This window comes from Styela clava, chromosome 10, assembly GCF_964204865.1.
Source record: "Styela clava chromosome 10, kaStyClav1.hap1.2, whole genome shotgun sequence".
Classification (NCBI taxonomy): domain Eukaryota; kingdom Metazoa; phylum Chordata; class Ascidiacea; order Stolidobranchia; family Styelidae; genus Styela; species Styela clava.
Window position 1 is genome coordinate 15057218 of NC_135259.1, and position 18805 is coordinate 15076022.

The 18805-nt window shown below is 34.2% G+C and overlaps 1 protein-coding gene across 3 annotated transcripts; it reads right to left on the reverse strand.

Moving 5' to 3' along the window:
• Positions 1-611: 611 nt before the first annotated feature.
• LOC120338289 (uncharacterized) lies at positions 612-11699 on the reverse strand. 3 transcript variants are annotated; one of them, XM_078117126.1, is made up of 15 exons: positions 11403-11699; positions 10570-10798; positions 10138-10242; positions 9966-10035; positions 8552-8645; positions 5356-5405; positions 4565-4711; positions 4041-4138; positions 3846-3960; positions 3048-3158; positions 2581-2715; positions 2232-2375; positions 1594-1728; positions 1110-1253; positions 612-671 (listed from the first exon to the last, which is right to left on the reverse strand). In XM_078117126.1, the coding sequence occupies exons 1-15, from the start codon at positions 11585-11587 to the stop codon at positions 652-654; spliced, it is 1782 nt and encodes a 593-aa protein (XP_077973252.1). In that variant the 5' UTR covers positions 11588-11699; the 3' UTR covers positions 612-651. The 3 variants fall into 3 exon arrangements, with proteins under 3 accessions (XP_077973252.1, XP_039262201.2, XP_039262197.2); XM_039406267.2 differs by having other exon boundaries at positions 3771-3960; XM_039406263.2 differs by having other exon boundaries at positions 3636-3960.
• Between the last annotated feature and the right edge of the window lie 7106 nt (positions 11700-18805).

The window sequence follows — 18805 nt, forward strand, 5'->3', positions numbered from 1 at the left end:
GACTATAACTTAAAAACGTGATTGTATTTTAGTCAAGGTTACTACACCTTAAGGATTTTGGACACTTCTATAGAATTATTTAAACTCAAGATATAAATTCAAACCCATGTTCTGCATATTTGTTATTGATAAATAAGTACCAGTGTGGGTATGCCATTATTATTTTGACAGTTGTACAGTAAGACAAAAATGCAATATTTTATTCATTACATGAAAACTAAGATAGAAAATTTGCTACTATAAGTAGTATTTATTACTTTATTTCTTCTCATACTTCTGTCTGAATGACATTAAAAAAAAAATATTTTGAAAGATTTTGAATGTTTTGCTTGCTGTAGAAATGCAATATTAGAATTTCTTGGAACTTCCAATGCCATATTGTGTATATACTGAACACTCAAAACATACAATTGCATTAGCATGGTACAATACATGCGGTATTCATCTTTCAGGCTATTCTGCAAGCATTACTGCCGGTTTTTATGTCAACCAGAACCAGTTTGGGTAATGTTTATGTTTGTTGAGATCTTGATTTCGTAGTTTTGACGTGATTTCTTACGTGTACGAAATGTGTCAAAACTTTTCAGTCAGTTGTTTTTTTGGCGAACAAACCTCAACAACTTTGTTTGCTTGCTGAAATAGTGCTGTTCTTCATATTAGCCACTTTGGTCCTAGAAAAACATTTATAGAAATTTAACAGTTTTGAAAAAGTGAGCTATTCAAATTATAAAACAGAAAAAAGAGGTATTAAATTTAAATATTTTGAATATTTGTATTTTAAAAGTATCGAGTATTTAAAAAAGAAAGAAGCACCAATATCACAATTTTATCATAAATAGTTTGCTATTGGTCCACGTAAAGATTCGATCAAAGACTCAAAAATACCTGTTTTAAATATACTAATATTTACACAGTGGCACTAAGCTACTTCATTAGAAAGTTATATTGAAATATTTGTTTAATACGCATAAATGACCCATTTATTTGAACCCAAATTTCTTTGCTTTTGCGAGGATTTTTTGAACTATTGTACATTCTATCTAATTTACTCTAAAAAAATAAAAAAAAACTTGAGTAAAAAAAACACCAAAGCCAAATATAATACTCACGATAAGAATGACAGCATAGTCTAGTATTAGGTCCAGCACATTTGCCATCAAGATATTCTGTCGGGCAGTAATTGGTTTTATCCATACAAGTTCCCTTGAGACTGTCACATTCCGGGTCTTTGTAGGCGTCTTCAGCAGTTTTACCTATTTCAAAACTATATAATGACAAATAGAAACAAAGCATAATATTATCAAGAAAATAAACTATGTTGAATTTAGAGTCTTTGTAAGACCGATATTTAGAATTTGGATCGTAGTAAACAAACAAAGCAAATAGTGAAATATGTCCAACTGAGACTGGGAAGAAGCAAACCATTTACGTTTTGTGAACAAATAAATTACAAATAATTGACGTAGCGATCACTTGCTAATAATTTAGAGTCACAGTTCGATAATTGAAATTATGATAAGCAGCAGTAGAACTAAAATGAAAAGTGATAAAAACAACTTTGAAAACTTGTTTCCCTATTATGTGTGTACCCACATTGTGCATCACATGCAAGACAACACCTAATGACGGAATCGCCAGTACATAGTCCACTTCTATATCCTGCAATACATTTATAGTCAGTCCAATTTATACATTTTCCTTCTCGCTCTGTGCATTTCTTGTCGGCAGCTGTAAACATATATATATATATGAAACATCCTTGAAGCGGGATTAGAATAAAAGAACACTATATATATATATTTTGCGTGTAATCAATACGATATTAATACAAGGCAACAATGCTTAAATATATGAACATGAATGTCAAAATGAGGTAGTACGGGTATGGGGTATGTAATCTTTCACAGTAGCCTTCCGGCACCGCGGTCTTTACGTCTTCGCCTGACCACCAGATAACAATTAACGCGAACACGGAACCGCCACAATTTTTAATTTCGATGACGTCATCGCACACAAAAAACGAATTCCATAGAGACCATAGAAATTTCTGATACAAATAAAAGTAATACCGTTCTAGCAAAACAATCTTTTAACCATTAAAATTTAAAAGCATTTTGTCCAGTAATGAAAGAGAAAGACGATTTTTCACAAAATACCAACAAGTACAACAACATAATAACAAAACGATCCATAGGTACATTTCGTGTTCAAAAAACAATCTGTATACTTACGATTCGGTGGGCAGCATTGTCGATCTCCTGGGCCGGGACATTTCCCTTTAATATATTGTTGAGAGCAATAATTGGATTTGTCTTTACATATCCCATGAATGCTATCACAAGCAGTATCATTATATCCAGCTTCTGTCTTTTGACCTGTAGTAAATTCATAAATTAATTTCTATTTTTTTTTCAATTATTTTTTCCTGGATGTTTCAAAGCTATCCTGTGAAGTAAATTGACTAATTTTGATATAGTTCTGGCAAGACAGGCTGGGGAAACTTCACTATAATTGATCCTGATGGCATATATATCTGTTTGTATTAAAATCACGCCGAGCTGGTAGGCTATACCCACTTACAATCAGTATCGCAGGGTAAACAGCATTGAATACTCGAGTCTCCGCTGCATAATCCACTTCTATATCCAGCAACGCACGTGTGTTCGTACCAATTCAGGCAAGTTCCCGATTTTGATGTACACTTGTAGTTTGGAGCTGTCATAAATATATATTTGAGAAAATTCGATCATCGGTCTTGATGATTACATAAAAGACGAGAGAGAAAAATATTGCTATGCTTTGACAGAGTAATGGGTTTAGACAGGAATCTTGTTTTTAATTTCAACGTTTTATCTGAGTATGCCCATTTTAGTCTCTTTTTTTTCAAAATTACCGGGCATGTAACACTGATTATATATTTTGATGTAGCCTAATATATGTCTTTCACTTTCAGTAATCACCAAGGCCCTTTAATAAGTTTTTAAAAATTTACCTGAGCAAAATTATTCGCAAAATATTTAATGCAATTCAACACTAAAGCATAATACCTGGTGGCTTAGTCGATGTCCATATTCCAACCGAAAGTCCGATAATTACACATGTGAGAAGTACGATGACGAACAATAATTTTAGTGGCGACAATCCTGCAAATCCTGCGTCTGTAATTATACAGAAACGTCGCTGATTGAAATACATAACGTGAGGAGTGATATTTACTGCGCAAATTGATCGGCAAAAGAATCTCAGTATTCATATAAACCAGTGGTGGGATTCAAAATGTTAAGAATGGGTTCTCATTTGTATCCTCGCTAACAACGGGTCATTTGTAACTCGCTAACAACGGGTTCCCTCATTTCAGAAAATAATGACGAACCAAAACATAAACATCACGCGAACCTGTTCGAACCCTTTGAATTTGACCACTGTATATATATCCATAGTGAGTGAAGGTACAAGCACAACTGCATCACCAAATTTGAATAAAAAATGTTAAAAAACCAATATCGTAACTAATCATGGAGCATTGCAATTTTGTTAAATAACTACACTGTGGTTAAAATGGGATGCATGGATTATGGGATGAACATTTCGCATGCAATATTACATTTAGTGGGGTTTCATGCGCTACATCATACCATTATTCATGGAACGAATTGTACGAGGCTCAAAACTGCTATCACTATTATGCCTTGAAGTATTGGTGCTGGAAGAAAGTAAAGGACTGTTTTCTTCATCTCCCCATGCACCAACAACCCGTTGTGGCGTCGTACCATTGAAAATTCTTTTTGATAAATTTCTTGTATCAGGGCTACGGATGTGCTGTGGCTTAGCTGATGATTTTGTACCCTGACTGCCTTCGGCGTAACCTGTGGTGCAGATTGACTGTCCGGGGTGTTGCATATTGCTGGATTGTGAAGACACGCTTTGCTGCTGTGTATTGCCATCAGATCCCGCACGTGTCTATGTAAAAACATGACATAATTTTCTATCAAAATACGCTACTTAAGGCGATTTTTTTGAAAAAAAACGGAAACCCTTACCGACTTGTATAGTTGTAACGTTTGAATTCGAGATTCCTTAACTTGATGTTTATAACACGGAATTCGAGCTTTAATTGACAGCATCTCTTCATCAAGTTCTGAAGATATTGCAAACGAAAATTTATAAATGATTTAATAAAAAAAAAATTAGAAACTTGTAAATCTATAGATCATTCTGCTAAATTGTTGTTATTGGTATATTAAAAACCCTTTACCTTCATCTATCGCACCTATCTTTATCATATTTTTTCAGTAGTTGAAGAGGGATGCGTTACCAGTATGCTATTATTTATTGCATTATATTAATTTTCTTGGTTCGTGGTGTTCACGCTAAAATCTGCTGGTTTTAATATATGACTACAGTACATGGATTTTTTGCTTGATTGATTTGGTGAACATGTGACGAACACCACAACATAGTGGTTTTATTATACCGGGTGCCGTCTGGGTTTAATGTAATACATGACACGAGTTTTAAACGTAATCGACGGTAGCAGTATTCACATATATTTTTATAGACTCACCTCTGAAACTCGGTCTTGCTTTCGGATCACTCGCCCAAGCTGACCGTATCATACTTGTCATTTCTGATGGAAATACATTGGGCAGTAACGAAAGATCTGGTCGCTGTTCTTCTGAGTCGTCAGAATGATAGTCACTAGTGACAGGCTCTGTGTAAAAAATAACCAACAAACCAGTTAATCAGAGATAAAATGAGTTGCGCGTTGATGCGCAGCATTAGAGCAAACCATTTATTCGAAGTGTGAAGCATAACGACGCAAATAAAAATGGAATGAAGTTCTCTGTACAATATACTTGACGAAATGCGAGTGTAAAGGATTGATTATACATTGCGTTGTACAGGCTGGTTCCACACAACTCGCTTTAGATGAAACAAATCAGTTACGTTTATAATGTTTCAAACAAATATATATATATACGTGATAATAATTATTATGATCAAAATATAAATGCCAAAGCATGAAAGTTTTGATACCAATTGATATTTGTGGCAGAAGTTTCGAATATTTTGCACAAAGCCCCCGCCCAAAATAAGCATCGCCACCGCTCGTGGCGTAGCCAGGTTTTGAGGGTCGAAATCCCCCCCTTTGAAATGAAGGATTATTCTGTATCATACATTGCCATTTTTCGTAGAATGAAATGCTGTATATAAACAGAATCCGCTTAGAAGATTTTGAATCCCAACGCAGAACAAAACAATTGTTATATGATAATCGTAGCTGATGCACAATACACTTAGATACGAAGTTCACAACCTGAAAAATAGTTTACAAATTTATTCGTAATTTCTTACCTGAGTACGGTAGCTTATCTGTCATGATCTCCCACATAACTACACCAAATCTAAATGAAATAAATAAATATACATTTTCAAGTATTTGAAACGATATCACAATATATTCTATTGTTTACTTTGTTCGAATCTGTTTCACAAAGCAATTTAGGCAGAAGATTGTTGTTCGTACACTGACAGGAGTTTCGAAGTATCAATTCAGTATCTCCAAGAAAATTGCATGGCGCGGGAAAATTGCTTGGACATTTATCAAACACATTGCGCGTCTGTGTTTTAGTCATCCTCGATGATTACTAAATATTATTGTAACATCTGTTATCCTACATCTGTTATAAAAATACACCGACAATTGTGCTCTAATAATATTATTTACATTTGTCGATGACTTTTTTGAAGCGGATTACTTGTGTATACCATTGATACATACACATATTTGAATAATAGTTTACTTAACTGCGATAGACATAAATTCAATATAAATGACTAAAGAAAGTTACAACCTTGGTGATGTTTGGATATGTATCAAAAAAGCAAACACTGAATGTCAAAATCCTGAAGTTTACGGACAAAGCGATAACGGATACGTTTTCGCATTTGCTGTTACTGAGAGAGAGAGAGTAATAAAATAAATAAATAAAGAAAAAACGGTACTCCCGTAGTATGTGCACCAGGTTGGGTATGGGCCATAATTTTATTCAGATTTTCCTTATTTTAGTTCTATTACGAGTTTGTGGACTGTCTGTGTTAGTCAAGTGAATATACATAGGTTCCATAGGTTTCACTCCCTTTACACAATTTGATGTAAAGTAGGCGAACAAAATTAGCTACCTGCATATTAGTACACATACTTCTGGAGCGCTAAAAAAACAATAAAAGTCTTATCGGCAAATAATCTGTTGGTTTTGATTTGGAGACAGTGATGCAATCAATACGGCATAGACGAACCTTTTTAAAAAGGAAGGGTCAAAAACTAACTATATTCGTGTCACGAGAAAGAAGATTGTGTGACATCAATGAGGCCCTTGTTGTTGAATCTTATCTTTGGATAGTTGGTTTTTGTACATGCAGCACTTATATCAGGGCTGAGGCGGTTTCCGGTACTCGTTTTTATAAAAATTATGTACGAAAACGCGGTTCCGCATGCATATGAATTACCGTTAAACATTAAACGATACTATGGTAAATTACAAGCTTGTCCATGGGAAACGTCCCAAGGGATGAGATGGGACAGCAACATTTGTATTTATCATGGAACACGGAATTATTATTGGACATGGAATGGACCTATGGAGAGTTTCATTATTATGTTGTTGTTCACATAATTGCTCTTGTTCTTGTTATTGTTAGAATTTTACCTACTATCGTTATGAAAAAATCGCTTTTCTCTTTTATTACTGGGCAAAGTGCTTTGAAATTTTCAGTAGTTGAATATTGTATTTTTGCTACAAAGCTATCACTATTATTTATTCATACATTTTCTATGAATCCTATAAGATTTATTATTTTATTCAATTTCGCTGTATTATTATTACTCATGGGAACACAAATTTATAAACTGATTCATGTAGCATAGATCATTTTACGAGACGAATAAACATACATACATACATACATACATACACAGCTGAAAAAGCTGGGACAGTCCGCGTACATTTTACAAAGTCAATAAATTTTGTTGTTTTGCATGTCTCTTTGTACATGTAGTCCTATTTAGTAGACGCTAAATCGAAATTTTACAATTTTTATTGAATTGTATTCCAATGGGAATCCCATGAGATGGGACAGGCATAGATCTCTATGGGATGGTGCAGAAAAATATGTGCCATGGACAAGCCTGGTAAAATAACAAACTGAAAAGTAGCACAGAGTTTTTGTCACCCCGCCCGCCCCCCAAAAAATCTTGCGGCTGCCCTAATTCATTAACCTCAAAAAGAGAACCCGTAACACGACGCTACGAGGAATAAGCACATTAATTGTAATTGTTTAGGCATATATATACGATGTATCAGCTTTGTTGCCTGTAGTTGCATACAGGTTTCGTAAATAACCATATCGCGGCTCGGAAATTCTCCATGCAACGGTTTTCAAAACTATCGCCGCTAAGTAGAATTGATTAAGCATACATCATATTTTCTTTTATCGTGTTTTGGAATAAACGCGTAGCAATGATCTTCACAGGCTTCGTTTAAAACTGACAATATATAAACGGGCAAATTGCTCTCGACATTTTTAACCTGGAGTGCGTATGGTATCGTTTCTGTTCCTGGTAACTATAAGCGAAATGCTGCCGTTGTCACGTGAACTTCATGCGATATATAGCATATTTAAAATGAGTTGAGACATTTTGATCTGTCATGGAACTAATAAAACAAAATTTATGATGCTTTTCACTTTATCTTTAGTGTGTGATGATACCGTTTCAATTTATGAATAACCAAAGCGTGCAGAGTGAATTTCAACATTTTTTACGACTTCGTCACGAAACTTCAAACCCAGGAGTCATTAACTACAATAAAGTTCATTTTGATTCGTAACATCTGAAAAACAAGATATTTAACTTTGTAACCCAAGAGTTAGTGGTTTGTCATCCCTGCTATAGGTCATAGGTAATTTAACTCCGCGTCCGCTTATCTTCACAAAAAACATTGCAAAAAAACAAAGAAACACTGGTCTATTCTGTTGAACTCATTTGGAAAAACATTTCGACTTGTTAATATAGAGTGAATTTCATTGCCGACATATCACCGCTACGGAGCAGAAAAACAATGTTTGCGCATAGCAGCAGTTTTAACGATGTATTGTTTCTTGCTATTTCAAAATTGTTGCGTTTATGATATCATACACCTTAGTCAATTTTGTAAAAAGCAATGAATAGCTAGCATACACAATGTCATTGTCTCTGTGTTACTCATCGTATGCAAAGTAGTAATTTTTTTTAAATACAAGGTACAAGATATATTTTCATTCTGTTCTGACGAATTATTCAAGTGTGACTCAAGTTCGTAACAATGCCATCCTAATATTCATAAATGGCAAGCCAATGGGTAATCTTCCAATCCTTGAGGGACTCGGTAAATACTATCTGCCATGTTTTCCACAAAAAAGAATATGAATGGGAACGGCCACATCGACACATGAATTACAGTACCTATACAAACCAGCATTAAAAAAAAATCACAATTTTTTTTAAACGTACGAGAATACATCCGCTTTTGTAGTTGGCTTTGCTCTAACGTTCCTCAGCCGTTCTGGCGAGATATATCCTGGAGTTCCACCCGTTGCACCAGGACCTGCACATATATAGAGTATACAGTAAATCATGGGTCGGCAACTTAAGGGCCTGTGGGCCAAATTCGACACGCGGAGTAAAATGATCCGGCCCACGACGCTTCACTGAATCATAGCGACAAAACGGAGTTTTTGACGATGAGTAATTTTATAATCCACGCTCTAAGAGTTGATATTCTTTACGTAACAGAATTTATTGTGAGACATATGTAGATTAAATTACATTATATCCTAACAATTTAGTGAACGGCTACTCGTTTAACGAGCCTACAATTTAATTATATTTACCAAATGGCAACACGCAAAACAGTAGATGCTGAGTGCAGAGGGTTGAATGGCGCAGAAAGAAATCGAATAGAGCTTTTTGAGATGTAATGCAACGAAGAAATGAAATCCATATTCTATTCGAGAGATGTATCATTACTGTTTGATTTTTATATAAAATATCTTCTTGAAGGAAATCTATATATATCCAAATTCAATAAACCATGTGACAAATTCAGATTGATGTTTGGAAGTAAATATGCGTGCGAACAAATATTTTCGAAAATGAACATTACAAAGAACAATCTGAGAACACGGATTGGTGATGCCCTTTTAGAAAATGTTATAACTTTGGCTTCATCCGATGTGCCGCCTGATGTCGAAAAGCTATCAGGCGTGATGCAACAACAAGTGTCACAATAAATTTCATTTGTAAATTTTTTTTCTACTAAGACGACTGAGTTTCAACTGACTGAATGATCTGTGTAAAAAAATTGTTGTTCATCGGACATACGTTCGGTTTTTAACTTTCTAAAAGTATGTGCGGCCCGCCAAGACTTGCAACCTTTAATTAAGGCCCGCGAGCGACAAAAAATTGCCGACCTCTGCAGTAAATATATATGGTATGTTGAATTTGGTTGTTACCGTACGTGCACAGTCGCGTACACTTTGAAAGTCATGTTTAGTTCGATGTCAACGCGGTAATACCACGACACTATGCAAATAATTAAAATTGCTCATATTTGCTTTTCAAGACATATAAATGCCAGCAAGTTATGTGAGGACAACTGTATTAAATAAATGAGGGGATTCGAAATATATAAATAGAGATGGTAGAGTTGATATAAAAACGTAAAACGGTTAAAATCGTTTTTATCTCGTGGCATATACTATGCACCGAATGATTTATTCACTTGACGCCTCAACGATGTTTGCGGTAAAGTGTTATGAAATTTCCATGTTGCATTAGATGTAACTTTAACTATATTTGGTTAAGAAGGAGCATTTAAAAATAAGTCTCGGTCGGTAAACACAATGTACTATTATATAATAATTACCTTCTATTATAATGGATCTGCTTCGGAGATCAGTTAACGTGCTCATAGTGCTCAATCCGAAATCACAAATCTTAAGTAAAAAAAAAAAATTTGAATAATCTGGATGTAGTCAAAGTCAAATAATGTATTTCATAACACATCGTTTAGAAGCAATAACACAATGCAATATTACTTTTGCATGAAGACTATCATCTAGCAGTACATTGTCGCTTTTCAAATCCAAATGTAAAACTTTTCTTGGTCTGATTCCGTGTAAATACTTCATTGCTGATATTATCTGTAAAACACACAATGAAGATTTACTATTTGCAATTGACTCATATTACAATAATACACAGCCTCTTAAAATTATATTGGATTCATTTGCCACCATATTGTCAAATGATGCCATTTTCGATGTTGTCAGGGCTCAGCCATATATCAGAATGTTAAACAAGCCTTGTTCAAATCTACCTAGAAGTAAACTTATTCGTTTTCGAAAAGCATTCTTATATCACACAGAAAAATTGTCCGATTTCTGACAGATATAATTGGGTAAAAATAGGTACCGAATGTACAAAAATACAACAATATGAGTCTGTTTAAACATATCAATTATACTAACCTCGCACAATATTTGAATTTTGATTGGCACGATTAATTTTTCTATGATGTCATTTTTTTCGAATTCGTCCCATAGACTGCCAAAAAAACTGAGATAGGAACCGAAAGGGAAGTACTCCATAACAAGCCCAAATTTATCGCTAGTCTGTACGACACCAAATATTTGCACAATGTTCTCGTGTTCCAAAGTTGCAAGAATTGCCATCTCCCGACGTAGATGAGGCTTAAATCTGAAAGTAATTTATTTATTATATGACCTTGATCAAATTTAGTGAAAAAAAATGACGTTGAAAACATGCATATCCATAAGTAGTTTTATCAACTTGAATTCCGAGAATATACATGCCTACGTATTTTACACATGTGTTTGAAATATAATAAGTGAGCAGAAAATGATCCGAATATTCGAAATATTTAAACTGCGTAAAACGCACAATTCTTTTAACTAACGAGTAAGTTTGTAAACTTATCTATGGTGATCCATAGGTATTCATGGTATTATAACTCTCGTTATTTTTTCCCACCATTAAAGTGCATTTTTTCCTTGCAATATTTTACTATAAACGAGAAAACTACTCCTATAACCTTTTATGTCCGCCGTACATGCGTTAATAACGTTGTTTGTCGTTTTCTGTCCACCACAAACCATGGATGGGATGTGCTAGATGGGCCTACATCGATTCTACAGAAATATCGGTTATCGTCTAAATTTATTATTATAATTAGTAGGAATGAGTTGTGATTTTAAACAGCAATGAGAAAAGTTCTGTCATCAAATAGTTTTGCATTGAGCATATTAGGTCATAGGATCATTGAGAATACTCTTACTCTCACCTGTTTTCTATATGACCGTGAAGAAGACTTTTCATTGCCACGAAAATTTCAGTTGAAGTTTTTCTCCTCCATTTGTACAAAGAAACTGCAGCCATTCCACCGCTTGCCAAGTATTGAACAAATTCCATCTCATTGGAGTTGATAATTTTTATCCCTGTTTCATGATTTCCATTGGCCGAATCCATTCTTTCTGCTGAACGCGTGGATATAACTAATTAACTATCGACACGGAAACGATCCACTGCTAACTAACTCCGTGCCATTTGAAATGTTTAATAATTACATTGTGCTGTATATAACAAATAGTATATATTGGTAATCCTTCCTACTTTATATGCTCGAGATATACCACATGTGCCTTTCTACTTATTTTCTTGCGGAAGACACTTTGAGCATAGTGTGGAAACTTTAACATATAAACTGTCATTTATACCAAATTTTGGAAATATTTATGCTTTGATGACATATTTCAAAGTTGATGAAAATAACCAAATTGGTATAAAGTATAATGATTATAAAAGAGGTGAATTTGTATAAATATCCTCATTCAATTTTCTGTGGAGTTGAGAGGTAATCTGAGCATATTGTTAAAATGTATATTTTATTGGGGTTTAGAAATCACCACGCGAAAACAAGTTTGAAATCACTCCACCATATTACTTGGCATTTTACCCATTCTATTTCAGTCCCACTAGAATAGAGGTTCCCAAACTGAGGTACATCCACAGCAGGGGATTCCTTTTGACTGGTTAATCAGATCACGGAAAAGATAGTCTTCCCTTAACTTCTGATTTGCCTTAGAAAATTTTTGTTTTCGCCTGATGATAATCATCGAAGACCTGAGTTTGAGAATTCCTTAGAAAATCACATTTTCACCCTGATTTAACCACAACTACAGTAACTACCAAGTATACTATCGCAGTTCACATGACTTATTTTGTCCAATCACGTCAAAATTAGCACGAACGCAATTGTAGTACACGAGCGAAGCTATAAATTGTACAAAAAGTAGCGATAGTTTGGGAAACCCTTCTCATCATTATAACAATTAAGTACATTTATCATTGTTGTTGCACATGACTCTTGTTAGTATCCATACCCTGCTTTATGGCCTTTAAAACCTTAACCTATTCTCATCCGTATGATAGTTATATCATTGCCATATGATTATGACACAAATTCTATGCCAGAGCTTTCCGCATGACCTATCGTTATAATTATTACGTTGTTTCCCTTTGATATTCATTCGAACTCGGGGAAATTAAACACGCGAATCCCCTGGGTCGTAGAGCGCGTTCTGTGAAATATTTAAATCTGATATTTCCATATTTAGGTCTTACACTTGTCGAAACATCGCGTAAATAAAAGCAATGTACTGGCCAAATAGCAATAAACATTTAAAGAAGACAGCAGAAAAGATGTTCAATGTTCCATCATAAACGTGAGAATGTTATTACTAATGCTCTGCTTATCAAGATTAGTCATGTCTAGAAAATGTACAAATGTGCCTAGCAATGTCTACGCACAGCATCACTGCAGTTAGTGAATTACTTCTTATGCCAGAAATAAGTAACTATTATTATGCTGCATACTGACAATCGCGAGACCTCGCGTTGAAGCTTACGTCAAGTTCTCAACCGTTTATTTTATTTCTACAAATACTCATTCACGTCATCAAATTTGGCTACTATGGGGAAACACAAGTAACCACACATTTCCACGTGAATGCTTGCACTTCACGGGCGTAAGAGTAACAGGTATCCGGCCTTTGTATTTCTAAAACTATTTATATAATCGCATACAGCCAAGTACGATCAAGTTTCTAAAGTCAATGACCAAGTTTGACAACGATAAAATGTTCTAAATTGTTTTTTTAATATTACCGGGAAGTTTTTAGCGCGGGAGTGTACACGATTCAAACGTAGTATTATCGTCTTATAATGATGTATAATTGAGCTAGCTCTATCTTTGACGCTCTTGTTGCAGTGGTCATCCACTCCTTTAAATCACTACGAACTGTCTACGAATTCTCCCATAAAGTCTATTTTTTTACTCGATTCATTATCGTAAACGGGCGGGAGTTATCGTCTCTATGTAACGCCATGTATTTCTGAATAAATAAAATGTATAATTGATTGTCACTGAAATAGCCTTATCTTCAATGCCTCTATTGCAGTTTTCAGCTGTACCGATAACGATATATCAAACACTGGAATATTGAGCTTTGTGCTATCTTTATTATGATATATCATAGTAGCATAGTCGATTGCGATTGTTTTCCTAAGTGTGATCAACGTGCTCTAATAATATTGTTAACATAACAATATTAATTATAAAAATATTAATTATTATTATAATAATTAAATGAAAAATCCCACCGGAAATATTTCCCAGAGCAAACTGACAAGCACGGTTCAAAGATGAAACCCGCCGATAAATATCTTACATTGCATTAATTATAATACTCCTGGTAACAACATTTTACATGTTGTATCACACGATTACATACATTTCACACATTCCATATTGTTCAAAAATATTTAATTACTTCGTAACTTTATTAATAACACATCGCCAAATCCAAATGCCAGTATTATTTATTTAAAGCAAAAATATACAAAACTAAAATAATTTTAAATATATATTGTTTCAATTAACTTTTCTAGATGGACTATAATTTGATATCTTATAGCAAATTGTTGCAATTTTGACAAAACAATTTGAAAATTTAGTCACTATTGATAGTGAGGAAATTGGTTGATACTGTTATATTTTTTAAAACTGACTAAAATTTTGACTTTACATAATATCCATCTTGTTATTCTGAAATCGTAAATCTCAAACAATTATAAATACTGCATTAAAATAAAATATCATACGATACATATATACATTTGGTGCTTCACTCAAAGGCGCACATCCCATATCTAAATTACATGATTTGTTCTCGGAGCATGTAAATGTTATAAGACTAGTTCAACTGGTTCAGGTTAAACCAATATTTGCGAATACGATGTAAACGCATTTCCGAACTAATTACCAGAAAGAGGAATGAGTGGGTAACAAAATATCTTTGCAAATTAGAAATTATAGAAATTTGTTTAACGTGATTTTAAATGCGACTCAATACCGTCTACTATTACTTTGATGATTACTTGTGAACCCGCGAACATGGAAGTACAACCATTCACTCATCATCTCTCATGTAACAGCTTGTTTATGTCTACGTTTACAAAGGCTCTTTTGCTGCAAACAAACATCTAATCACTAAACGTTTACGGCACCGAACAGAGGTGTAACATATTGTGACAAATATTCCATTCGCCTTAAATGTTACTGCCATGAAATGTTAGCAAACTGCTAATATAGATTTGAAGTATTTGTTTGGATTGAATCAACTTGTGACTTGTAAAGCTTGCCACTAATTTAATCTTTTTCTGTTTTTTTTTTTTTTCGAAAAAATCAACTATCATGCTTTACACTTATGTACACAACGTACGAACTACACTTTGATGAAACTATATTTCAGTAGCTTCCAAGGTTTGGTTTTAATTTAGCATTGAAGTAAGGTTAGAATTAAAAATCTCGGTTACATCGTACAAATTTAGTCCATATCGACTTGTGGTGTCAATACTGTATCTCTTCAGTACACATTTATATGCCCAAAATTAGTTGCATGAAGAGCACATCGAAGTTCTTTTATTTAATTCAATACATACTATGGAACCTTATCCCATATCACTCTATTGTATCTGCTGATAGTTAGGCGTACGTTGTCGACAATGGAGTTCACCACTAACCAATATGTGTCGGAAAAGTAACGAAGTTTTTATTACTCCAGTAACAGCGTCCGAGAATCTGGAAAGTCCCATTTGCTACTTTCATCCAGACTTATGAAGCGTGAGATTGGAAATGTGTTCTCACGAGTTATTTTGATAAATTATACACGCACTAGGCCAGGGTGGTCCAAGGTTGCCGGCTCCGCGGGCCACAAAATTATTTTTGCATTGTTCGCGGGCTACAACAGTGCCAAGAATAGGTAAACAGGGCAATGCAAAACAAACACTTTTAATGTGCAAACACATAGTTATCAGACATAGCCATACCAGGCTAAAAAAATCCGCATTTGATTTTTAGTTTTCTATGATGCATATATTGTTGGCATATATTCCCGACCAAAAAGATAGAAAGCCAGATAATCATAGTTGCCTCAGATAGCCATAACACTAGTCAATTCAGTAACATTAGTGATGAAACAATATGTCAAAAGATTTTTCTGATTAATTTTATTACGAAACAACACGGAATGTGATTTTTGGATTTCTCCGAATGTGACGCGGGCCAGATATGATGAATCAGTGGGCCACATGTGGCCCGCGGGCCTGGGTTTGGACAACCCTCCACTAGGCTGAGATGGGGCCCACCTAAGACCATGTCCACCTACTTTTTCGCGACTAGAAAAAGGATTGGGACTTCACCTATGGTACCATGACGTTTCACCACCGTTTTGAGGTTCTTTATTTTTTAAAGTTACTACCAAAAATATCAGAGTGATGAGAGTACGTATAATCTGCAAATTTGGTTATTTACGCAAATGAAAAAAATTTATAACTTCTAAATATATATTACATATTAAAATTTAATTTCAACGTCATAATCAACTTTACGGAAAATCAATATGACGTCACACTAAATTTGTAGTTCAGAAATTTAGATAAATCACCTCCTCAAAAAGATCCTCGGCATGGCAACTGTATTTATTACACAGTCAGGCGCTGGCGTCGGAGGCAATTACATTGAAATGAGGAGCCGAGAGACGGATTCATAATAAAATGTTGTCACTCTACATCTATAAACTAAATTTGCCATAGCCATATTTGATTATTATGCAACACTATGAAAAAGTTAGAATGTCTTTCTTACCCAAGTATCGTAACGAACTTTTAAAACAACGGCCCATCTCCTACTGGCTGTGTGTTTGATGAAAGTTCCTTACTCACTAATGTGGTAGAATCGCTCATCAAGTGTATCTAGCTAGGCCATGAATTTTAAACCCAAATATAAGATTAATTATAAATTATATCTCGTACCTAAATTAATCGCTGATTCAACTATAAAAACTAAAGCGCGATCGAATTCGAAAAACGTTCTGCCTGTTTATCTATATTTTTGATGATTCTGTACATGTGCGACATACATAACGGTCTTGTACTTGAACAATGAATATTTCGTTCATGGGCTTAAGACGTCACGTCTGGTTTCGCTTGGTTGCCGTAGAATAAGTTATTTCTACATTTATACAGGTATCGATTGAAATTTTGCCTACGCGATGTTGATTTTTGCGTCAAATACTACTTTGGAAATTTGGTCAGGTATCCCGCTACCAAAAAGTCATTGGTGTTTAAGGCTACATCGTGTTTTAAGTATATCAGCAAGCAATGTTGTATGTATTCTTGTTGTTTTGACCACAAACTCCTTGCATATGTTTTATAGAAAGACAAAATGAAAAAACAAAATAATTGTGTGATAATGGATTCTCTAAAAAATTCTCTCTAAGCAAGGTTACTCACATTCACTCAAAAGTATGAAGGAGACTCATCTCTGTGAAAAATTACGAGAGACCAATGAAATTCCAAGTGCTATAGAAACTATAACGAATTATATTGGCATGACAGTTTGGGTCAATATGATTAGAAAAGTGCATTCTACATAAAGAAAGGATATGGAAAAAAACTCTGGGCATAATTTTTTTAGAGTGACACTAAATGGATTTGCTGGACTGTCAACATTTTACCATTATACATCTCATTGTAACATACTTAGAAATTATACATACACTAGGCTGCGATGGGGCATTAGACCATGGCCCCTTCCTTTATCCCGACTAGAAAAAGGGTTAGATCGTCACTTGTTTAGTACCATGACGTTTAATCACAGTTTTAAGGTTCCTTATTTTATTAAATATTTCAGAGTGATGAGAGTAAGTATACTATGCAAATTTGGTTATTTACGCAAATGAAAAAAATTTATATCATCATAATATATATTACATATTAAAATTCCATTTTAACAGCATAATGAATTTTACAGAAAACCACTATGGCGTCACACTAAATTTTCAGATAAGATCTGGTACCATATTATGACGTCACAAATTACCCACCTCAAAGAGATCCTGGTTCAACTCTTATCAAAGGTATCGTCGACCAATCAAATGCCATGTGCTATGAAAACTATAACGAATTAAGTTGGCTTGGCAGTTGGGGTGAATACGACAAGGATAATAGTTGTGAGGCAATCCATTCTACATAAATGAGGTATTTGAAGAGGGCATACATTTTTTTAGATAGTGACAGTTAATAGATTAAATTGTCTTCAGTCATTTGACCATTATACATTTCAATGTATGATACATATCGTTATTTTATATCGGATTGAAGGAATATCACCGGCTATGGGTTCGGCAGCAATTAAAAAAATCCATGAACAATAATGGAAATTAAAAGGATGTGGCGCCTTCATATTTATTGTAATAACCAAACATGCGCGTGCTGTAATGTCTCTCAATTTAAGTAAAAATTGAATGAATGCTGCAACACACGATCTCCATCTAACGTAAAGCAAGTGTTTCTCAAGTGTCTTTTTTCCCATCGTCTTATACTTATTTAGCAGGCATGTTTATTGAATGATAAAGTTTGAAGATGATAAATAAGATAATAAAATGATTACTATTACTTACTAAAATACTAGATTTTTACGCCGATACGAATACTGTGGAAATTGCTCGATTTTTCGTGTTTAATCGGCCATATTCTGTCCACTGATAATGGGAATGTAATTTAGTACTTAGTTACGCTTTGCAATGCTTAGTTACGCAAATCATGGTTATGCCAATTGAGCCTGAACCCATGGATCAAAAAATATAATTTGAATTGACAGTTTTCTAATGAAGAGACCACAAAGAATATTTTAAACGTCAATGAAGACAATTTACGAAAACGCACTAATAAATGTAATTTTTGCGTTTCAACGTCCATCCAGATATGTCAATCGGAATTTGTTCTTGTTTGTGCATCTATAGTAATATTACCTCAGAGTTTTAATAAAAGGTTTACTTTGGAGTAAATATGTAAACTATATAGTAGAAAATATCTTTGAATTCATGATGGCTATTGATAATCTTTCCAGGATTTTATGAATCTGGTACGTAATAGAAAATTAGCTGCAAAATTGAGTCATTATCCTGTAATATTATAGTCTATTATTTCCGGCTATTAGGAGTTGTTTAGCATGAAAACTCGAAGCAACTGACCGCTCGCATCTGCTTGAAGCTTAGCGGAAAATTGCAATCATTTCATCAAGAGCTATCAACGTATAATATAGCTCAAAGTATATATTTACGA

What these genes read in the sequence shown, in the direction of transcription:
- LOC120338289 (XM_039406263.2), bottom strand. Translation starts at nt 11,587, where the DNA reads ATGGATTCGGCCAATGGAAATCATGAAACAGGGATAAAAATTATCAAC. An exon ending in CGTTACAACTATACAAGTCG is followed by an intron (nt 3,961 to 4,040) that starts GTAAGGGTTTCC and finishes GTTTTTACATAG; the next exon opens with ACACGTGCGGGATCTGATGG. An exon ending in TTTACCCTGCGATACTGATT is followed by an intron (nt 2,376 to 2,580) that starts GTAAGTGGGTAT and finishes AATTTACTACAG; the next exon opens with GTCAAAAGACAGAAGCTGGA.